General features: G+C 38.9%; 1 protein-coding gene across 8 annotated transcripts in view; it reads right to left on the minus strand.

The window, feature by feature from the left end:
• Positions 1 to 24,950, minus strand: part of CASK (calcium/calmodulin dependent serine protein kinase) — a 450,595-nt gene that overhangs the window by 76,600 nt on the left and 349,045 nt on the right. For 5 of the 8 annotated variants that reach the window (XM_088451724.1, XM_088451718.1, XM_088451719.1 and 2 more), the window contains 5 exons: positions 24,266 to 24,454; positions 11,920 to 11,998; positions 5,168 to 5,253; positions 4,452 to 4,520; positions 1,218 to 1,286 (listed from right to left, as the gene is read on the minus strand). In XM_088451724.1, coding sequence (XP_088307850.1) covers positions 1,218 to 1,286; positions 4,452 to 4,520; positions 5,168 to 5,253; positions 11,920 to 11,998; positions 24,266 to 24,454 — 492 coding nt within the window. The remainder of the gene's footprint in view (positions 1 to 1,217; positions 1,287 to 4,451; positions 4,521 to 5,167; positions 5,254 to 11,919; positions 11,999 to 24,265; positions 24,455 to 24,950) is intronic. The other 3 variants (XM_088451721.1, XM_088451720.1, XM_088451722.1) reach the window with 1 other exon arrangement.

Raw genomic sequence — 24,950 nt, forward strand, 5'->3', positions numbered from 1 at the left:
TTATGGGTCCTGCCAGCACAGCTGTAACTAGAATTGTTCGCGCCTTGGGCAAGAAGCAAAATTTACAGTCCCAACCCCTCAACTGTAAAAAAAATTAACATAAGATGCCCCTCCTTCTATTCTGTGCCATGGGCAGCTGCCCCTCTTGCACAGCCCTACTCATGACCCTGTCTGTCATGTTCAAAAGCCAGAACACTCCGCAATATAAGCTGAAGAGACAATGGATGGTGATCATGTCAGACACAGCGTTCTGAAAATATAATACAATATCTTGGAAAGTAGTGCGGACCTATCCAAAGAAAATGGGTTATCATTTGCTGTATCTCAGTGCTGCTCCAGTACAGGTTCTTATTTTAATGGCAAATGTCTTAGCCGATAAAATCCCAGCAAGCTAAATTTGCTGTTATGTATGTAAAAAGCATAATATAAACAAAAAAATGATGGTATGTGTCTGCAAAAGCAGCTATCAATGCATCATATAGCAAGCAATTTGTGTTAAAGATGTTCCAGAAAAACGTTTTGAAGAGATATGTGGTTACTGCAGTTTTTGAAATTTTCAGTGTAATATCAACCCTGCTAGCGTCAGATAGAGCTCAACACAATAGGCCAGGCTCATGTTATGCAAAATATGTGCAAGTCACACAGCAGCAGAGGGCACACCAATTCATTAACTCAGATAGCGGAAACTAAATTCTTGTTCAAAAAAGCTGTTCTCTATTTCTTATGTTCCAAAATACTGTCAGTTTAAATTGTTTTTAAGTGGTCCTGTCATATACAAACAGTAAAGGTAGATATTTTGTGGGCTGAACAATATAAAATTGCTCATCACAAGGAAGTAGTGCCACTGTGCCTCCTGGCCCAGAGATGTCACTAGTTTCTTGTGAATGGATAGTCCGCATTCTCAGTAATATTGGCTCAGTCCACAAAATAGCTGTCTAGTGGTCCACTTTAATAGTTAAACATTAATTTTCTGTAAAAGAAAATAGTATACGACTTTTTAAAATTTTATAACAATAAGATTCCTAACAAGATTCAAAGAAAATTGTAAAAAACATAAAAATGGGAAGAAAAAAAAAAACAACACCCCTCAAACACAATTTCAACTATTTTAGGATGGAAATGCTTATTCGTGAGCTTAAAAACACAGATGCCAATAAAGAACTGGTTGTGAACAAATTCCCCCTGTTTTTGTGTGTATGTGTAATTGCTGATCTTACCGCAACAGAATTGTTAATGCTGCTATGACCATTAGCTGGGGACTGTCTGGATGTAGAGGGGGAATCTCTCTGAAATAAGACACAAGTTTTGTTAACACATTTCACTATGGTAAAACTGTAGTTACCACTGCATCAACAATGAGAAAAAGCTCTACACCATGTTAATTCTTTGCTTCAATCTATTCTGCTTTAAGTACATGAATTTTGGTGCAATAGAGTAAAAAGATAAAGCAGTTGTAACTGCAGTTATCGGAATAACCACCTAGAGGAGCTCATGGCCCAAACAGCATCGCATACTGTACTTCATATTCTGTTTTGCACTCACCAGCATAATCTTCAACAGCTGTAAATAAATTGTCCACTGCTTCTCACAGAGAACTGAAGAAAGCCATATGTAATTGTTTCTAAACATCAGTTACACCTTGCACACAAAACTAATCCTTAGCAAGTAAGGTATTTAACTGTTCATGCCATTTTTATAGAAAGACAATTTCCAAGAAGTAATTACTTAACTGAACAATGAATGCTCAAACTGCAGAAAGAACAACATTTATTTACCAAGTTGTATTAAGAATGGGCAGAATGAAAAATCTGACATATGTATTCCTATAATTTTTTTTTGTATTCCTTTATCTTAGTGATGTTAGATTGCTGCATGTGTTGCATAACAGTCAGGATGATATTATGGTGACCACATATGATAGTGTGTGGCCACTTAAATCTTTGTTCAAAATAATCAAAACCTGATTTTTGGGGTAAAGATTTTGCGTATATGATGTCAATTGATGGCTAAAAAGGAATAGATATTTGCAATACAGTTACTTCGGCCGCTTCCACACAAATGACTGGCTGGTCCAAAATGGCCCTCGTGGCCAATCATGTTCAGCCAAATTATTGGATTGTGCAATTAATGATGTAAAGATATCCATATGCATACAACCCAACATGACGCATTCCATGAGGGACAAAATGTTCTGCTCCTGAACTAGTTAATTGATAAGAAAAATGTTTCAACACAGGTGATCGCAATCACAAATTAAGAGGGAAGTCCAGGAGCAAAACAGTTTCTCCCTCCTGGAATGGGTCATGTTGGGATGTATATGTGTAGCTTGAGTCTAGCAGAGCATTCTTCTTCATTCTAACCACAGCAATAGAGAACATTTTTAACAACTATTGGATAACTGACATTATTGCTCAGGGCCGCCAGGACTTTAGTCCCCGGCCTGGACACATGGGGGGCCTGCCCGGCGTACACTCCTACCGCCTGCCCGCTACTACACCCCTGGCATATGATTCCTGCACAATAAAACTAAGTTACGGGCTACTGACAGACAGTGACAGGCTCCTACTAGTGCGCAGTAGCCAACCAGCGCCCACTAATATCCACCCCCCGCTGATGCACAATAGAGTGGGCCGGTCAAGTGACTCATGTCACTTCTCACCCAGCCGCCCTCCCGTTCCGCCTCCTACCTTGCCTACGCCACATAGGCCAGCGTGGCCACAATAAAGTTTTTCATGTGAGTACTGAGCCTGCGCGGTGCGACATCATGCTGAATGAGAGAGGAGCTGCGGCAAGAGTTGTGAGGAGTCTAAGGAGCCAGGGCAGACAGACAGAAAAAGGAGCGAGGTAACTAAGGAATGTAGGGGGGCAGGAGGGGTTGAGGGGGGGGGGGGGGGGGGAAGTCAGTCCCGGGCTCCACAATTTCTGATGGCAGCCCTGATTATGCCATTTTATAACAATGCATGAGTAGCTGAATACTTTACTTGCTAATATTCAAACAAATTGGTTAGATCAGGGGTTCTTAACTCCAGTCTTCGAGAGCAGGTTGAGTCTCCCATATCCAAATATTCCGAAATACGGAATATTCCGAAATACAGAATTTTTTTGGCTTGACTGAGAAAATGAAACCTTTGATTTTTGATGGTTCAATGTACACAAACTTTATCTAAGGCACAAATTATTACAAATATTGTATAAAATTACCTTCAGGCTGTGTGTATAGGGTGCATATGAAACATAACTGAATTTTATGTATGTACACAAACTTTGTTTGAACCACAAAATTTTTGAAAATATTGTATAAAATTACCTGCAGGCTGTCTATATAAGGTGTATATAACACACAAATGCATTCTGTGTGTATATTTGGGTCCCATTCCCAAGATATCTCATTATGGTATGCATATATTCCAGAATACGGAATATTCCGTTATCCAAAATACCCCTGGTCCCAAGCATTTTGGATATCGGAGACTCAACCTGTACCACCAACTGGTCATGTTTTGTGGATTTCGCTGATGTTGTACAGATGAGTTAATCTATTTTTGGGAAAACTTGAGGGTTGAGGTTAACAATCACTGGGTTAGATAATTCAGCCTGCAGATATATACAAATGTGTACATCTAAAATGTATATTTACATTGAAGTTTTATAAATACGATATTTACAATGAGTGTACTACTGTCCATTCATATCTTATGAGATCCCAGCAGTATTACTATATATACCAGAAACTAAACGCAGCCAGCCATTTCACTAGAAACCAGTGATATTACTAAGTCTCATAATTAATAAACAGGCTGCATTCTCATGAAAAATGATGTAACCAAAAATGGCTGACCTCCCCTTAGGGTAAGCAATGTGTGCAAACAGTATAAGATGATATAAGAGCCAGCAAATGCAACGTCACTTGTGAAGCACAACTAAAAAGGCTGTAGAAACGTGATCTGGAAAAATAAGTTTATATTAGCTGTTAGGCTAAGGTAAAATGCTCTGAGAGTGAAACCTTCATCCTCTGTAGGCACAGTATAGTCAATCAACATTTCCATGAGTTTACTCATTCACAGAAGGGAATAAAAACCTGTCCTTAGTGATTTCTAAAATATTTTAATATGCTAATCTTGTAAGCACACAAACAGGAAGAGGTCTGAGACGGCATCAGTTTTGTACTTTACTCTTCACCATCTGCTTGGTTTTGTGTAATTTTTAGTGTTCTTACTAAAAATACTCAGACAAAACCACAAAATACCAACTTCAAGTATGCACCACTACCTTGTCTAATTTCTACTAGTAAATGATAACATTCACTGTTCCGTTATCTTTGTTGTAAAATTGGTGTGCATGGTCTACTAGCACAGGCAGAAACGACTTTCCAAGAAGCAGATAACAAGCCATCAGCAGGTGGTTAGCACCAGTATAAAGGAAGAGAAGTCCTTCCTGTATTATGTTATTACCTCACAGGATGAAGACTGAGTACGGTAACTGGGAACAATCTTGAAAGTGATACTGCCCCGCATTTCTCTCTAAAGGTGGAAAAAAGAAAAATAGATTTTCTTAAAGGTGACGGAGAAACAAGACAAAATATGGAATTAGAATTACAGCTATAGCACCAAGCTACACAGTAAGAAGACATTTTTCTTTGTTTAATTATAGGAATGATAGCTGTGATTGGAAAATATAGAAGATGATTATATACTATATATAAACACAGACAACTATTAAAATATATTAAATGATTTGTCACATAACATGTTGTAATAGATTTACTTAAGTTTTAACATATTTAAACACCACTATGCATGGACGTAAACTATTCTCTCTCCTTACTGTGCTTGGTGTTTCCACTTTGGACAACAGTACCTCTATTTAATATGACTATAGGTAACTGGTGTTCCGAGGGCATGCTATACTGAGGAAGAGTATGCAACACTATTCAGTGAACTATACAGCTCAATAAAATAATAAATGCGTAATTACCTCATTATCATAAAACCAAAAAAGTAATCCTGGCACCATTTAATTTGAAATTTCATATATAAACACTCCAAACTAACACCATCCACATTTAAACATCTCAATGGTGAAAAGAATAAACTTAAAATATTATATATATATATATATATATATATATATATCTCTCATGTATATATAAATATGAAATGCAACTAACCAACATCTTTTGTAGCTGTTCCACTGTCTGGTTTGCTACACTAATTCCGTTTATTTCTCGTATCTCATCACCCACATGAAGGGTACCTGTGCAGTAAAATATTTATTTAAAAAATGAAGAAAAGAAAGAATTAGCTTGTTTGGGGCATCTCTGGAACATCATAATACATAAAAAAAATCATCAATATGTGCAACTTTCCCACATAGCGGCAAGCACAACACTACTTCTTACTTGTGGCACAGACTGCTAGATATTATAAAATCCACTATGAATCCCCTTAGGTATAGTCTCTGAAGCAGTGATGTAAAGTGAAGTAAGGTTAATAGAGTTTGCATGGAAGTTTCCATCTGTTTTGCAACCTAAAGAATGCTCCTGGAACCTCCAGCCAGTGAGATGACCTACTGTAAAATTACTCCTACAGCTGATAAAAGGTACCAATGTTATTGGAAAATCAGAAATAAAATATCATGAGTGGTATTTGTAATGAATTTATAGATCACACTTTTCAAAACTGAACATCAGAGGAAAACTTTTTTCATACATTTCTACGAGAGACATAAAAATACATTCCATTACGCGAGCATGATTGCTTAATATGCTTACTATTGTACATTACCTCAAAATAGGTTCTTATTTAAATAGCAGGACCAAATGTAATAGCATTTGGGTTTGCTAAAAAAGCAGATGTTTCAGCGACATAGCCACGAGAAGTAAAGCAGAATTTATTTTTAAAAAACAAAACAAACCTGGTTTTGACTGAAAAAAAAAAAATAGTTTCCACTAAATCGCTGATAGATCTGCACTTTTGGCAACCCAAAATCTATTACATTTGGCCCACAGTCTTATTATGTGTTCCAATCAGCTTTGGTTAATAGGCATTGAGGCTTCACTAAACATAGTCAGCTGATTCCTTCTTAATTTAATTTATTTCATATATATATATATATATATATATATATATATATATATATATATATATATACATACACACATATATATATACATACACACACACACTTATGCACTGCACTCACCATTCCTAGATTTTGGGTGCACCACATTGTTTAAAAAGAAATCACAGGGGCTCTGCACTCACTATAATAACTAAGAATAATAATAAACAGTGGGGTTTTGGTTCATGAATTGATCAATGTATTTAAGCTTGTGGCCCCCATCAAGTGACTTCACTTTACCGCAAGGCCCTACTCTATTGCTCAGAATTATACCATGGAAATAGCTATCACATTCGTGTTAAACTCTAGGTATGCTATCTGGTTTAAAGTTCACAACAGCTTTGCTTTTAAGGTGAGACAGTCACTAAGCACATCTGTTGTAAAGCACCTAGAGAAACAGCTGACACAAGCTAGATCAAACAGGTAAAAAGAGGTGCATGAGAAAATGTGATCACAAAATGATTAATTAAAATTACAAAATTTTTAAACAATTTGGTCACATACCATGTAGCACCCCAAATCTAGGAATGGTGAGTGCCGTGGATTAGTGCTTTTTGTTTATTTTCTTTTTAATTAATCATTTTGTGATCACATTTTCTCATGCAGAGTTTGGGAATGATAGACTGCACAGGTATCCCCAAGCGCCGATAATATCAGATAATATTCGCTCTCCTGTTATTTGGCAATATAAAGCAAATACTGTATATTCCCCCACAGCCAGACGCACACTGCACAGTAACCCAGATTAATTTTTTTTTTTACATAATTGTTCATTGCGCAGTCATCCGCTACCTCGTCATAAAGGGTTTAACACCCACAGAGATCCATGAGGACATGGTTATGACACTAGGGGAAGGCTGCTCCTTCTTACAGCATGGTTAAGAAATTGGTATTCAAACGAGGAAGGGAGAGCTTTTAAGTGGAGGCCCGTCATTTTTACCACACAAGAAACCACTGACAAAATCCATGACATGATTTTGGAAGATGGAAGAATAACAGAGCGTTACATTGCCAAACATCTGTGTACCTCCCAGGAACGTGTTCACACTGTTATTCACAACGAACTCCATATGATAAAGGTCTCAACTTGGTGGGTCCCGAAACTACTTCGTGTTGATCAAAAGCGGGAACGTCTCACCATGGCAAAGACCAATCGGGCTCTGTTTGATGCAGATTCTAAGAGGTTTCTATAGCAATTTGTAACCATGGATGAGACTTGGGTGCATCACTTCTAACCCTGAGACTAAACAACAATCAAAACAGTGGAAGCATCAGGGATCCCCTGTTCCAAAGAAGGCAAAGTCAGTGCTGTCTGCTGGAAAGGTGATGGCCACCATCTTTTGGGAGGCAGAAGGAGTACTGCTTGTGGACTACCTTGAAAAGGGTAAAACTATCACTTGACATACTATGCTGATCTTTTCAAGCGGCTACGACAAAAAAAATCAAGAAGAATCAACGTGGGAAGTTGACAAGAGGGGTACTCTTCCACCAAGTTAAAATGCTCCAGCTCTCAAGTCACTGGTGGCCATGACTGCCATCTAGAATTGTGGACTCCAACTGCTTGAACACCTTATTCACCTAATTTGGCACCCTCTGACTACTACCTCTTCCCCAAACTGAAGAAAGAGCTCGGTGGTCGCCATTTTGCCATGGACGATGGTGTAATTGAAGCAGCTGATTAGCTTTTGAGGGTACAAGATGCTGACTTCTACAGGACAGGGATATGTATGCTCCACGACCGCTGGTCTAAGTGTGTATATCTACAAGGGGATTATGCTGAAAAATAATGCAGTTAAATGGTCTACAAATAAAGCCTTGTACATTAGGCCATGAACTTTTCAATCACCCCTCGTGCACTCAGGTGGGAAGTCCGGGGGTCATGACACTATTCAGGATGTGCTCTAGAATAGTAAAACTAGAGAACCCCCAGAGAAATTTTGCTGCTGGGGTGCTTGGAAGATGTACCATGCTCAATGTGACTGCGTAATTTAGAGTAGCGCAGGCAAGCAAAGCCATTATTAGCACAATGCCACCTCACACAGTCACAACCATTTCTCATGTAGAGTTTCACCATTCTTGTCTGCTGACAGTTTTAGTAGTAGTGCTGAATAGCAGTGACATCTATAAAGAAGGACAAGCCTGCTATCAGAAGGACCCCAACCTAGGGTTATTATATTGAAGACTATATTGAGATCTCAACTACTATGCATTCGTTTTCTTTGCTAGCATTGTGAGTGCATCCATTTTGATCTATTTATTTATTTTAGTCTTTGGTTGTAAGCTACTTCTAGGTTCTTTATTAGCAGTAATAAACCTTGCAAATTACACTAAACATTGTTAAGGGTTTGCTTCATTTTGGCAATTAAAAATAGGTACATTTTAAGGTAACATTTAAACTAGAATCTAATTTTTTTTAACATTTACTTTATATTTTGGACTTAAAACACTCAGGTTTAGTGCATCAAGCAGATGACACAGGGGCGTAAGTTCAAACCAGGAGCCCGGAGGAGAGAGACTTGTTGATGTAACCATCTCCGCTCACAACACACACTCCCCCTAACCCACATTCACTACCAATACCCTGGCAGCAGCCAATCTCACCCACCCTCACATTCACAACATCCCAGCAGCACCCAGACATACATTCTCTCTCCCCTTCCTTCAATGTCATCACCCCAGCATTCACTTCCAACATCGCAGCAGCACCAGTCACACACTCTCCCCCTCTAAATGGTCTATATAATACAACCACAAGAATTAAAGCACAAAATCATTTGTTAGGTTGTTCGCACCTATGGTTAAACATATTGTTTGGAGAATCTTTTCCTTTGTCTGCAGACATTAAAGCCTGAGCTGTTTAAGGGGTGTTTTTTTTTTTAATACATATGCACTGGAAATATATGCTAAAGAGGAAACGGAGGGTCATAAAACACGTTTGTAACGAATGGCATTTTTACCAGTATAGGGGCGGATTCACCCTAGATGCGATTAGCCCCGTTTTCGCGAAAACTTATTGCTTTCGCGATAATTTTGAAATCGCGCAATTCAATTATCACATGTGCGATCATTGCATAGACAGAAACTTGCGCTAAGTTTTCACCATCTCAGAACAGGTGAAAAAAAAAAAAAAATGAAAAATCCATATTTTTGGCTAAAAATGTGGAGATTTGTTTCAGAACCCTTTGGATACACCCCCCCCCCCAAATGATAAAGTGGTGGATAATGGGTTTAAAGTAGTGGGCCTGGTATTTTGGGGGGCTGTATGAATGGGACAATTGTTTTAAACATTGCAGGTGGCTGCAGCAGGTGTATTTGAATTTTTTTTTTAAAAGTGCACTTTATAGACACAAAAATATACTTGCACCCGTTGTAATGCACCCCAAATTTACGTCCAGCAGTTATTTTCTCAAAAAATAACACACACACTGAGGAAAATCCTCACAAAGGCACTAATGTGACTGACAAAATAAACGGTTAAACACAAATAATTAATATGAATAAAATCCCACTTGAATCATAACATGCGATTACTGTAATGGTAGCAGCTACTAACGGATAAGGAGCTTGGCCTTATCAAGTGTGGTTATAACAGATACAACAAAGAAGAAAGAGCGCTGACCATTAACAGTATCACAGTTTATTGGTACCAACAATTCACTATACTATATATACCAATATGAATTGCTGGTCACATAGACCTAATCACAATATTACAAATATAAATACAAAGATCAATAGATGAAAAATAAAAAATAGAAAATAAAAAACACAATCACTATTAAATACGCTGCACTTAAATGACCCAATAGAAATAATAACCACTAATATAGTAGTGGTACTAAGCAGCATATGTACATTGGAATACATATCAAATAAAACAGCCTCAGGCGCCTGAAGACCTAAATAAAAATGCCCTTCTGTTAAAAAGTTATTGAATGGTGTTCCACAGCCAACAATTAAAAATTCCTTGGCATAATGTCATAAAAAATATATTGATAAGAGATAAGTATTCCTTGGTTCTCTCTTATTCTCAAAGATTTAGTTACGAGGTAAAATATTAATGAACCGGATGAGCAGCAAACGATTTGCAATGTTGCAAAACTAGCAACAGTCAATAGGCCAGCCAGCCTATTTTTCAACACTTATGCAAGTACGCATATAACAGCTAATTGACACAATTTAAGAACGCAAAATATTTTTATTACGGCCATTAACACACTTTTATATTGATTTCATGTGTCAGTTAGGCTTTTTTTGGGGTACAGAATGATTTCCCAAAATGCGGAGACATTTTCGCAGATTTTGCCATGAAAAATTATCGCACATATGAGTTTTCACCTGTCTTGCAATAGGATTAGGTGAAGAACAGGAGCGCACGTTGCTGGAATAAGCGAAAATATTGCACCAAAAACCGGCGATAAGTGCGATAAATTCACCGACAATTTATCGACTTATCGGATCTAGTTGAATTCAGCCCAGTGACTTGTACTGGTAGCATGCAGAAGCACATGAGCAATACGGCATAATGCATTGAAAATTTAAAATGTGGTACTACAATTTCAGAATGTAATGGTGTGCAGGTTCTAATTTTTGCTATTTTTCTGTGTTTATTAATGTGTGAAAGACGAGAAAAAAAAAAGAAAATGGGTGTTTATGAGCTCTGATGGTGACATTATAGAACCTATATCATCACTAACCAATCTGAGTGGTTACCTATAGATGAAAAACAAGAGCACTCCAAGTCTGTGATACATTTTATTTTTTAGAATGCTAAAGCCAGAGAGAGTTCCTTCAAAGTATCTTACCAAAATTAAATTTTGGCTGCACAAGTGCTATGGCAGTACCCATCAACTTTATTGTAAAGGAAATTACATTTTCCGTGTACCATTTTTGAAGCCCAGGTTTGTCAAACAGCAGTTTTAGAAAAGCAAAGCCAAGGGATCTTTACTAATAATTCATACATATTAGGCTACAAATAGTGAAGCAGCCATTTTGGGCTACTCCAATAATCAAGATAGTGCAGCTTTCAAAATAACAAATAACCATGGGTTAAAGGATACTGTAGAATGCACTTTAAGGAAACTATCCATCTATAAAAATTTAATTTCTTTACGACACATGTAAGCATCATTTTCCCTATCATCTACACAGGGATGGCTTGAGAGAGGAGGGGGCAAGAGCGCTGTTTCTGTGCAGGCCCCCTCTTCTCTCCCAGGCACCATTTTGACAATGATTTTTTACAACAGTTACAAGATTTCTTCAAAGCAGACTTGCTAAAAAATCTCAGCCATTAAGTAATAATCTCTTTAAATTTAGGTTGCAGTATTTAAAATGCATTAATATCAATAATTTCTCATGATTGAAAAATTTTAAATGTGAAGGACATATTCTGAACAATGCAGCTGACTATAAAGCTAGTCTGAAGGTTTGTTTGGTTGGTGGAGACTCTTATGGAGCCCATACATCAATTGACAGATTCCCCGAACCTCATCTGCCAATGATCAGCAAAATCCAAAATTTCAAAATTCTTGATTCGGATCATATTTTGGTTTGAATCGATAAAATTAAGGATTTCCAACAAGTTGGAATTTACTGTATTATTTTTTTTTTACAAACTCATTGACCAAAAGCAGAATCTGGTCGATTAATTGTTTGTGTATGGGCCCTTTTATAGAAGTCTCTACTGAGATTTCATTCACAAGAGCTAATCGCAAAATCAATTGTGTGTGATTGGGGAACCAACTATATGCTTGTTTAAGCAGATATACACCCATAAAACCTGTAAGTCAGTTACTGTACCTTGCCTGTGAATCATTCCTCCATGCATAATCCTTGCAACAATACAATGGTTCAGCTCATTCATCTTTAGTGTTATTCCCTGTTGAACACATATTTATAAAAGTTTATATATTTGCAGTAAGATTATAAAAAAAACAACTATTTGCAGATTTTCATCCTTTTGGGTAAAAATCATTTCACCCTGCAATACGAATAACCAGAATATATTCATAGTAGTGTTTTCTTTTTTTGATACAAACTTACTATCCTAAGTAAGTTTTCTACTTTTACTAAACAAAAAAAGCCAAAATATTGGCTAAATACAAACATTATGAATATAGTTCTGTCACCAGAGATAGGTATAACCAGTTCATGAAATGTTAGGGTTATATAAAAAACATTTCATAAATATATGGACAGTTACAGTTCAATCTTATACAGTAGATGTCATATAAAAAGATGGCTATATCTGAATGTAGAAGTGGAAGGATATCATCAAGAAGCAATAAGTATATTTTCAGAAGTATGAATAAACTGAACAGAGTTTTCAAAATCATTGGAACATTTTAACACACTTGTAGCTAAAGTGCAGAATAAAAAAAATAAAAAATAAAAATAAAATTCTGGTTTTAAGTAAGCAGCAAACTTTCAGAAGAGAGAAAACAATGTGACATGGTATCAGAAGGAAAATGTTTCCAGGTGGGGCTGGTACAATGTGTGGCTATAAGTCAGAAAATATTATATGAGGATTATGAAACTGTTCTATAATATGTATATGCTTATTTTGTTATTAATCTCATTCATTAGAAAAAAAAATGATAACAAGAATTACATTTGATTTGGATCAAGGAGACATCCTCAAAATAATATGATTGGATATTTGAACATGTATCATACAGGTAGGCCATTGACTGTACCCCATGAGTTCTGATACATGATATAATCATACTTGTCTAGATTCAAAAGGCTACCCTCCGTGAGATAATGGAGGTGGTGGGGGTGTGGCCTTGGGAAAAGTAGGATCACACCGTTAATTAACTACACAGCTAACTTTATAGGGGAAGTAGGTGGCATCATGGAGTATGATCCACTCTCCCTGAATGTGTGAGAAGTCCTTGAAATTTGTGAGCTTCCCGGACATTCTGGGAGTGTATGTAAGTATGGCTATAATGCACCCCTAGTGTACAATATACAGATATTACCCTGGAAATTCTGTAATACAGTCATGGCTAAATAAATATCCCTATCCCTCACATAATTTGTTATGAATTAAAATATCTTCTGTGGTTTACAATCATTCTGAATACTTAACATTAAACGAGCAATATGCATATAGGAAGATATAGAAAACAGATTTATAAAGTCACAGGTGCTTGAACAGAATCCCCAAAAAGTAATATAAAAATATGTATAACAAACTAGATGTGTATATAAACCAATATAGAAAATTAACAATTTATAGCGCAGTATGTGTGTCCAACAATATACTGCAAATATGCCAACCAAAAATAAGAATATATATATTTATATTAATCATAAAAAACATCAATATAAATAACTTTTGTATAGTAGTATGTATTAAGAAAATATGCATCAATTCAGGTTAATGAATTGTATAATATGTAGCACCAAGACTTGTTTCTACATATTATAAGATAGTTGCAAGAATTTTCTCTTTAGAAAGATTGAAACAAGGGCTGATGCATTGTTTCAATTTTAAATTATGGTATTTTAACCATTTTATTGACTTGAATTGATGCATATTTTCTTTATACATACCACTACACAAAAGGAAAATCTATACGCTTGATTGTTATTTGAATTCTAATTGTGAAGTATTAAACATTTTATTTGATTGGTATTATGCCATCTCATATGAGATTCCCTTTTCATGGTTTGCAGTTTCAAATATTTGATTAGATCTTTCATTGTAATATACATATACTGATTTACCATGTTCTGTATACCAGCCAAAGCAGAGCATAATTTTCAGCTGATTTGACATGAGTCATTAAAATATACTGTATATTGTACAGAAAGTATTACAACCCAACATGGAAAGCATATTTAGATCCAACACTGCAAACAAGCCTAAAGTCTTCAGTATCAATGAAAAGAAAACTTAGAACAGAATAGGATATTTCAACATAAGCCTTGTGTCAGTTTCACATCGTACTTGTTTACCACATCTTGCCCAAAAGTCCTAGATGATATTATCCTGCAACAAAGCAAAACTGAAAAAGGTGCAGGTCCTAAAATGTCATTTTATGTGAATAATTGCTTTTATTTAGCGATTAAAAATGAGTCGTGATGCTTATAAGTGATGTTTAATGAATTCAAGTCTCATATTTGAATGTGTGCTGCTTTTAATTTTTTTTTGCCATTATAAAAATACACCACATTTCACTTTCAGACATTCTCTTTGCAACATAAATTTTATCACCATTACAAACAATGTATTCGTTGCCACATACATTTCACCATTAAATAAAAAATTTCACAATCATAACGAAGAGGGTGCTCTTCCTGCTTTATAACACAGTGCACAAACATATAGGTAGGCTGACTGGTTTCTGACAAAGTATGTGTGTATATATTTCTATGCATACACACTACAGGTCAAATGTTTTTTATTTAAATCCACTTAATTTTTATTGAAATATAAAAGAATTCAAGTAGGTGGAACATAGTTAAACGGTAAACTGCTAGAGGAGGGGTGCTCAACATGCGGCCGTTTAGCTGTTGTGGAACTACACATTACAGCATGTCCTGCCACAGTTGTGCGATTAGGAAATGCTAAAACTATGAGGTTTATTTACTTAAGTGATGGCTTGTAAAAGTCGCTGCTTCGGGGAGAAAATTTTTTAAAATAGTAATGGATTTTAACAGCTAAACACTCCAGTAAATAAACTCCTGTGATACTGTCAAACATGCAGGAGGAAGAGTGATGGTCTGGGGCTCTCTTGCTAGATCCGGAGTTGGCGACTTGTACAGATTAACTTGCACCCCTGAACTAGAAGGGCTACCACATTATTTTGCAGTGCCATGCAATACCCTCTGGTCTAAGCCTCATTGGTCAAGGGTTCGTTCTACAGCAAGAGAATGTCCAAAACATACTTTCAGGCTATGTCAGAACTACCTTAGAGGATGTTCGGTTTCAAATCATGGAATGGCCAGAAGAGTCTCAGACTTAGGGCCTGATTCAGAGTTGCACGCTATGCAAAGCAGTTGCGTCTTTGGATGCAGCTGCTGTGTGCAAATATGCTAATGTAGCAGGAGGACAAAAGACACCTCCTACCGGCATCGCAGAACAGAGTGCTGCTTTTGAAAGCGCAGCACTGGATAACTATCGAGACCATCAGTTGCAATGGTTGCAGCATTGGCAATCTGAGTAAGCCTAAGGCTACTCAGATTGGCATCATCATCTGTGCTGCTGAGGACACAATCTGCATCGGAAGACGCAGACACTGGCGACACCCTCAGAAAATGGGGACAAAACAGTTTTTGGGAACGCTGCCCAGCGACACCCCCTCCTTGGACCAAACAGCCCGTCAAACAGGCTCTGGCTTAGGTGGTACTGCGTACGATGATGCTGGACCCGTTCTGCACATGCGCAGAATGGGTCCTGCGCATGCATAGTCCTCCCATCTGCCCTGTGCGCAAATCATCAGGTTTGCGTACAAGTCTGAATCAGGCCCTTAAACCCCATCAAGATGTTTGGGATGAACTGGACAGCATGGTGAAAGCAAAGCTACCTACAAGTGCAACAAAATATTAGTGGGAACTTCTGCAACAGTGTTGTGTAGAATCTACCGAACAATATTTGATTTCCATTGTAAAAAGAAAGCCATGATTGTGTTCAGTGGTTAAAGCTGCAAAAGGTTTCTACTTTGACAAGACAAAACTTCAGAGAAGATTTTGTTAAAGTGATAGGATTTCTTTTTTTTGTCTCCAGCTAGCTGGAGTACCCAGCGGTGCCCGGGATTTTAAGAATGTTTGTTTACACATCATCCTCCAACAAACCTCTCCTTAGGCAGGCCTCACGAAAAGTGTGACAAACTTCCCCATCAACAGTCCTAAGGTCTTCGAAGGAAGCAGGACCTGTAACGGTGTAAAGCAAACTTCGGAGATAGAAGCATTCAAAATTTGTCGGATGTACAGTGTAAACACGGCCAAGAGCTTCTGTTGCTCTGATGCTAGGATGACCATCTACAACTTTGAGAAGCATTCCATGTATAATATTTTGGCAACTCACAGTACAGCAGGGTCCTTGCAAAGTCATAATTTTGACACAGTTCGAAGAAAAGTCAATGTTGTTGCGTAATTTGGTATAGTCAGACAGCTGAGAATGCTGGGAAAGCCTGCTAAAGCTCTCTTCGATAATAAACATTAAGATCATGACAAAACATGACAACACAAAACGCTCGCTCCAAGGCCCTACACATATGCCGTGAGGCATCACAATGAGCGTACAGCAAATATTGTTTTTTAATTAATTAAAAATTAACAGTAATTCATTTCAATTTCACATTTTTTCAGTTGCCTCGGCCGTGTTTTAATACGCATTTTACGTATGTAAAATTGCACGATCTTGGCTTGTAAACTGTGGATTTGTATAGAAGGACAATTTTCGCTTTTATATAGTAGATTGTTTATGTGTTCTATGCTTTAATTTCAGAGTACATTGAGACATTAAACTGCATAAATTTAAATGAACACTGGAAAAATGGGTGGTATTCTAAAACTTGACCAGTAGTGTATAAGTATTTTAGAAATACGCTATCTGAATTTTGTTATATAAATAACTGCTCACTAATGCAATTATCTAATCAGCCAATCACATGGCAGCAACTTATTCATATATGCATGCATACATGGTTAAAATGTTCAGTTGCTGGGATTTATGCGAGACTGACCGTGAAATGATTTTTAATGCAAAACTAAGCTGGTTTGTGCATCTCAAAAACTGCTAATGTTAAGGAATTTTCACACAAAAAAGGTCTCTTTGTTTACAGAAAATGGTGCACAAAAAAACCCATCCAGCAAGCTGCAATTCTGTGAACATTAATGCCCTATTAATGAGAAAGGTCAGAGAATGGCAAGACTAGCGCAAGTTAACAGGAAGCCAACACTAACTTAAATAACCGTGTATTACAATAGTGGTACGAAATAGACAGTCTCTGAGTTGTACAGTTGCAAAGGACCACATAAGGCTCTACACCTGACAGCTAAGAATAGGAAACTGAGGCACCAGTGACCACAGGACCATCAAAACTGGACAGTTGAAGAATGGAAAAACGTTGCCTGGCCTGACTAATTTTGATTTCTGCTCCGTCGTGCAAGAGTTGCAGCAGTAAACAACTTGAAGCAAACCACATAAATCTATCCTGCCTTTTTTGAAATGGTTCAGGCAGGTGGTGGGGGTGCAATGGTATGGGGGATGCTTTTTTGGTATACATTATGTCCCTTAATACCAACCATCTTTTAAATGCCACACCGTTCCTTATTTCTGATGTTAACCATGTGTGTCCCTTTGTGGACACAGTCTATCCATCTTCTTATGGCTACTTCCAGCAGGATGATGCGCTACGTCAAGCACGTCACCAAGCTGGTTTTATGAACGTGACAGTGTTCTCCAAAGGCCTCCACAGTCCCCAGATCTCTGTACAGTAGAACATCTTTGGGAATTGGTGGAACCTTAGACATAACTGCGCGATGCTCTCAGGTCAACATGAACCAGTACCTTGTTGAATGAATGACACAAGGAAAACAGGCTGCTAGTGGGAGGCAAAGGGGAGAAGGGAGGTGAGAGACTGAAGGACAACTGAATGTATACAGCTATGAGGCAGGGACATAACTCCCAGAGACAATGGAGGCGCCTGCCTCCGGGCGCCATGCCCTGAAGGTGCTCCTCCATCTATAGCATGTACAGCAGCACTTGTGTGGTTCACAGAGGAAAAGGAGTGTGACCGCTTGCCTTCCACTGCAGCGATGCACCTGCTGCTGCTACAGCGTTGATCTGCTCTGTCCTGGGAGCCCTGCTATCACCTGCAATAGAGGACAGGAAGGATCCCGCCTGAGACCCCTCAGCTTGCACTGCAGCAAGACAGTGCACTCGCCACTGCTGCTAGAGAGTGAGCTGAGACCCGAGACACCTGTCCGATCTCCTACCCAAGGGACCACCGGCGCCAACCTCTGACTCTGCATCACAACAAACGGCAGCTCACCAGCATATGCTGCTGCAGAGTCGGCTGAAACTCTGTGAGTCTGTCTGACTCTGACCCACCAGTCGTTGTCACGCAGCATACCTGGAGCCCAGGAACAAAATTTACATATCAGGCATAATTGTATATGAGCATCTGTGCCGGATTCGCAAGGCTAACCTTGTAAAAGCCACAGCGAAACGCACATCGTTGCCCTGCTATGTCTGATACCTCATGTACAAATTGCGAATACTACATATACATTTGTACCTATGGACTAACTTTAGGAGAACTATCCCTGGGTCTTGATACTGCAGGGCACCGGGGCGTATCAGCTCCGAATCAGGCACAAATGCCCATATTCAATTATACCTATGTAAATCATACACCTCTAGACCCCATAGAATCATATTCATTTATTCTATTTAAGTGTGATTGCACTGATTATATAATAAATATATATATATATAATCGAGGTAGAGGTCCCTATTGGACTAAAGTCATGTGTGCAGTTTACAGGAACAAATATATAAAAATCGGGGTAGGGGTCCCTCTCCTGGGGTAGATTGACACCTACACATAGCAGCAAGGAAACAGCACTCCAGTCGTGGGTTTTCGTGCAAGCTGGTCGGCGACAGTTTTTATTGTGCAACACCAATAATCAAGTAAACAAACATAAAATAAATCCTACCCGTCTGGGCTCTAACTAGACAGTCAACTCCCTCACTAACTGAACACTAAATAAGCTCACGTCCACAGTACCTTCTGGATTCTAGCAAACAGTGTCTCAGAGCAAGCTAACCTGCGGGCCTGCTCTCCCAGGTATGACACACTGCATCAAAACTCTTACACAGCTATATTGAGCCACTTCCAGGTGTAATCCCTAATTAGCCTGCTCACAGGCTGTAAGGCCTAACACCTAAAACGGCCCTGTGGATGGAGCCCTCCCTTCTCTCTCACATCCACACCCCCAGGACCCATTCTCCGGCTTTTACCAAAAGCCGACACACAGATCTGTTTGTAAAACAGACTCTTCCTGGGGGGTTAAAACACATATTACAGGAATCTGGGACACAAATACACGCCATCCCTAACTTCTCCAGTGCTTCTATCACTATATATATATATATATATATATATATATATATATATAAAAAAAACATATTTGCTTTCCTTTTTATGGGGGGGAGGGCGACTGGGATGAACTTAAGCCCCTGCTATGAGGTATCTGTTTATGTATACACTTCTACGTTCTACTAGTGTTGTAATAAAGACAAATAATTATGCTGTGCTTATTACCGATACCACAGCTACAGACTCTACTCTTCCTTATTGTAAGCAGCCAGAGAACCTGGCGCTGCACCTCCTAAGTATTGTTGTATGTATGCTAAATAAACTGCAGCCTAGAATAAAAAGTGGGAAAATATATCTACCCACCACATATAAAAAAAATAGAAAAAGTAATTCAAGACGCTGTTGAAATAGCTAAATATATTTAATAAAATGTATTAATACATCAAAACAAGGTACATCTATTACACTAAAAAACATAATTCTCCACTAGTAGAATCTAGTATGGAATATACAGTGCATCCGGAAAGTATTCACAGCGTGTCACTTTTTCCACATTTTGTTATGTTACATACAGCCTTATTCCAAAAAGGAATAAATTAATTTTTCTCCTCAAAATTCTACACACAATACCCCATAATGACAACGTGTAAAAAGTTTTTTTGAAATGTTTGCAAATTTAAACAAAAAAGCCCCCTAAGAAATCACATGTACATAAGTATTCACAGCCTTTGCTCAATACTTTGTTGATGCACTTTTGGCAACAATTACAGCCTCAAGTCTTTTTTGAATATGATGCCACAAGCTTGGCACACCTATCTTTGGGCAGTTTCGGCCATTCCTCTTTGCAGCACCTCTCAAGCTCCATCAAGTTGGATGGGAAGCGTCGATGCACAGCCATTTTCAGATCTCTCCAGAGATTTTTAATAGGATTCAAGTCTGGGCTCTGGCTAGGCCACTCAAGGACATTCACATAGTTGTCCTGAAGCCACTCCTTTGATATCTTGGCTGTGTGCTTAGGGTTGTTGTCCTGCTGAAAGATTAACCGTCGCCCTAGTCTGAGGTCAAGAGCGCTCTGTAGCAGGTTTTCATCCAGCATGTCTCTGTACATTGCTGCATTCAGCTTTCCCTTTATCCTGACTAGTCTCCCAGTTCCTGCCGCTGAAAAACATCCCCACAGCATGATGCTGCCACCATGCTTCACTGTAAGGATGGTATTGGCCTGGTGATGAGCGGTGCCTGGTTTCCTCCAAACAGAACGCCTGGCATTCACGCCAAAGAGTTCAATCTATGTCTCTCACGGTCTGAGAGTCCTTAAGGTGCATTTTGGCAAACTCCAGGCGGGCTGCCATGTGCTTTTTACTAAGGAGTGGCTTCCGTCTGTCCACTCTACCATACAGACCTGATTGGTGGATTGTTGCAGAGATGGTTGTCCTTCTGGAGGGTTCTCTTCTCTCCACAGAGGAATGCTGTAAGCTCTGACAGTGTGACCATCGGGTTCTTGGTCAGCTTCCTGACTAGGGCCCTTCTCCCTCGATCGCTCAGTTTAGACGGACAACCAACTCTAGGAAGAGTCCTGGTGGTTCCGAACTTATTTAATTTACAGATGATGGAGGCCACTGTGCTCATTGGGACCTTCAAAGCAGCAGATATTTTTCTGTACCCTTCCCCAGATTTGTGCTTCGAGACAATCCTGTCTCGGAGGTCTACAGACAATTCCTTGGACTTCATGCTTGGTTTGTGCTCTGACATGCACTGTCAAGTGTGGAAACTTATATAGACAGGTGTATGCCTTTCAACATCATGTCAAATCAACTGAATTTACCACAGGTGGACTCCAATTAATCTGTAGGAACATGTCAAGGAAGATCATTGGAAACAGGAAGCACCTGAGCTCAATTTTGAGCTTCATGGCAAAGGCCGTGAATACTTATGTACATGTGATTTCTATAGCTGCATACACAACGATTTTGTTATCAACAATTTTATGAACGATTTTCTGTCAGATTATCTGTCAGATTTTTTAAAGTGTAATTAAAGATTTTTTTGAACTACAAACGATTTTTGCATATTCCCTTAATAAAAATCGTTGAGTTAGTCAGTCTGACTGAACTACAAACGTGAACGCACATGAACAATAATCGTTCATCGTTTTAACTTAGAAAGTGAACGATTTTTTTTCAACGATTGAACGATATCGTTAACGATAATCGTTCAAAAAATCGTTGTGTGTGTATGCACCTTTAGTGTATTTTTATTTTTTATTAAATTTGCAAAAATCTCAACATTTTTTTTTACACGTTGTCATTATGGGGTATTGTGTGTAGAATTTTGAGGACAAAAATTAATTTATTCTATTTTGAAATAAGGCTGTAACATAACAAAATGTGGAAAAAGTGACGTGCTGTGAATACTTTGCGGATGCACTGTATACATATATATCAGTTAAATTAACTCTGATAAATCACATATAACACTGTATTTACCAGATAATAATTCTAACTAACCGGTAATCCAATTGATATTCTGTATTTGCTTACAACCACAGATTGCATCCAAACAGTATCTTTGCTTCACATATCGAATCTCTTTGTAACATTTCATTCAATGCTTATATAAACTACTACGAAGCATACTAGAGAACTCCAGATATTTATATTATTATTTTTCCATCACCCCTGTGTCTGCTCTGCTGACTTGTGGGGGAAGGTAAGTATTGGGTATGTAACTTATATAGTCTTTTATGTCCAAAATAGCACACTTTTTACATGCGCAGATATGATATCCGGAGATGTAAAGCAAAAAATCCGGCGCTGACACAAGCTGCCAATTTTAATTATACTGTCTCTCACACAGGGCTGACACAGGCCGCCAGCTCTAATTAGAAGTCTCTCACACGGGGCTGTATTCAGTGTGTGATGCTGGTAAGTAAAGAAAACTAAGGGCCTGATTCAGATCCGCTCGCTAGCGCTGAGCGCTCACAAGCGGGTCGATGGTGCCCTAGTGCGCATGACGGAGGGAGCTCCGTCGTGCGCATGCTCGAGACCCGCATATCGACAGCCAGCCGTCGCTATGGGTCTCGCACCAAAGGGGGCGTGCTGTCGATGGTGAGTGACAGCACGCCCCCTTTGGTGGGCATGCCGGGGGCGTTGCTGCCCAGACGGAGGGGTTCCCATGGGAACGCCTACCGTCTGGGTCCAGCCCCACTGACATCACTAGTGATGTCAGTGGGAGTGCTTTTGGCTCTGATAGAGCCAAAAGCACTCCTGGGCTTGCGGCAGCGAGACCCTACCGCAGGCTCTCGTCGCAAGCCCGATGGTCGCGATGGCCTTGACCATCGCGACCATCTTTTTGGCCGCTCGCATAAGCTGTGGGTGGTCACCCACAGCTATGCGAGCGGCCAGGAGGTCGCTCCAATTTTAGGTAGGAGGGCCCTGATTCAGAGCGAGCGCTCTTGTCAGAGCGTCCGGCTCTGAATCAGGCCCTAAGTTGGTGTTCTGTACAGTCTCTCACTTAGGGCTAACACAACCTGCCCGATCTTGTAATACCGTCTCTCACACAGGGCTATACTCAATGTGTGATGTTGGTATAATAATGAGAAGGATTAAAGCAGTGATTTGTATTTCGTCACTTAGTTCGCGGAATACATTGTAAATATCCAAAGGGCTGGTGAGATCAATGACAGTGTTTGAGTTGATGAAAATTTCTCACCGCCGCTGGTCTCAGTCTGTGGCACCAATTTATGCAGAGTATAGTGTTGACCGGTCAGCACATCCAGGGGACACAGAATTTGTCTACGCGTTTCTCCGTTTTTTTGTCCTCACGCCTACTGTTGTCGGGGGGAAGAAACTTAGTGACGTCACAATGCAGCAGTGTCACACTCTGACAGTGTCAACCCCCCGCGAAGAGGAGCCACAAAAGAGACCATTCAGTCAGCAGCCCTGCCAATGTTCATTTCGCAATGTGACTGGGGACTAGTCGGACTGAAGCTGTTAGCGGACTCAAGGAGAAAGGAGGGAGACAGGATGTGGGGCTGATATTGTGGGGACTCTGGTAACAAAGTTTGCAAATACTTTTATATTTTATGTTAAGTGTATTTGTAATAGGTTATGTGTTTTTATCAATTATTATGAAAACAGATTTATTTAGGGTTATGTTCTTCTGCTTCTTCACTTTGACAAAACAACTGTATGTAGAGATTTTTTTTTAATCACAGGTGTGGAAGAATGCTGGAAAGGAGTCTCCTTAAAACTGTAAATAATCAAATACACCTTTATTGTACTCATGTGATTGCTAGGAAAGAAGTGACACTGACAGGGTGAGGAATGCAGTGAGGGTGACATTAGATTAGATGGATGCTGCATCTGTTTCATTTCTGAGATCAGATTATGAATGTAGTTTTGAAGATGTTCTTACTGGAAGAACACTGAGGTATGTAGAGGTTTGGGAAGATGAGGGAAGACAATATCTGGGAGAATGGGGTGATGGGATGCAGGGAGATAGGTATTAACTTATAGAGGTAAGTTGGGTGAATTGTGTGCTGGAAACTGGAGGTGGGGCATGTGGGGGCATTGAAGGCCTATAAGGGGGAATGTGGAGCAGATGGCATATATAGGGGCTTGTGGAGGGGTCTGATGACATAATGAGGCATGTGGAGCTCGGATGGTATATAAAAAGGTACATGAGGGGGTTCTGACAAATAAAATGGTGTTAACCTTACTGCCGTTTTGGCGACGCCCTATGACCACATACACCCGTCCAGGAATCTGAAAGTAAAAAGGTGATAACCCTGCAAAAAACCTGTAGATGCAACTAAACCTAATCTTTTCAGATATCAGCTCAACATGTGCGGAATATCTTAAGGAAGCAGTACACTTCAGTGAGCAGTGCATGGACAGGATTACACTGGAGTGCCAACAAGCCCTAAGGTCAGTTAAGGAGGTAATGTCACAAAACTAGTAAAAGAAAGACAATAATAGTCACAAGGGTACACAAATAGGTCATCTATAGAATGAAACTGGAGGAGAAATAACCTGAGTATTGTAAAAGGACAAACAAATGTAATTATTAAAATGTATATGGTAACGTCTCACCATTGGCTCATCAGTATTTTTCTGGAACTGGACTAAACGGACCCGTGTAACATTTTCCATATCCATGTCACCGTTTGCACTTTCTGGAGAATCTCCGTTTAGGTAGGGAGAGGTTGGAGGTGGCGTAACTCTTAGTGCTTCGTCACTGTAAACTTCATGGGCTACCACATCATGAGTTTGTAGTAAGGCCTGGTATAGTTGGAATACAAAAACAACTGCATGTCACCTTCTCCACACACAAGTTTTACATGACTGCACTTAGATGGCCTATATATTTATACATATTATTCCATACTTCCTATCGTGGTTTTAATTCCTAATTACTTGCTAGGAACACTAATTAAAATGCATAATTTCTGAATTTAAATGTTTTACTTAGTGTAAAACGGTCACACAATACTATTAAAAGATGAACACTACTAACATTAAATGGTAATGAAGAAGAAAATACAAATGATACACTTGCGCAATACAAGTCCACCATTGCTTACAGATGAACACCTAGAAAATTAACCACTGTGTATTACCAAACGCTGAACATAACTCATTGTTGCAAGTTGGACTAATATAGCATTTTATGACCTTTTGATGGACAATATTTGGTTTCTGCATATTTGTCTCATTTTCCTTTTACCATATGATTTTATAGCACATACAAATTCAAGCAGCGCGGCCTATAAAGAAA

The sequence above is a fragment of the Taudactylus pleione genome, unplaced genomic scaffold (assembly GCF_031769625.1).
Source record: "Taudactylus pleione unplaced genomic scaffold, aTauple2 ptg000026l, whole genome shotgun sequence".
NCBI classification, from domain to species: Eukaryota; Metazoa; Chordata; class Amphibia; order Anura; family Myobatrachidae; genus Taudactylus; species Taudactylus pleione.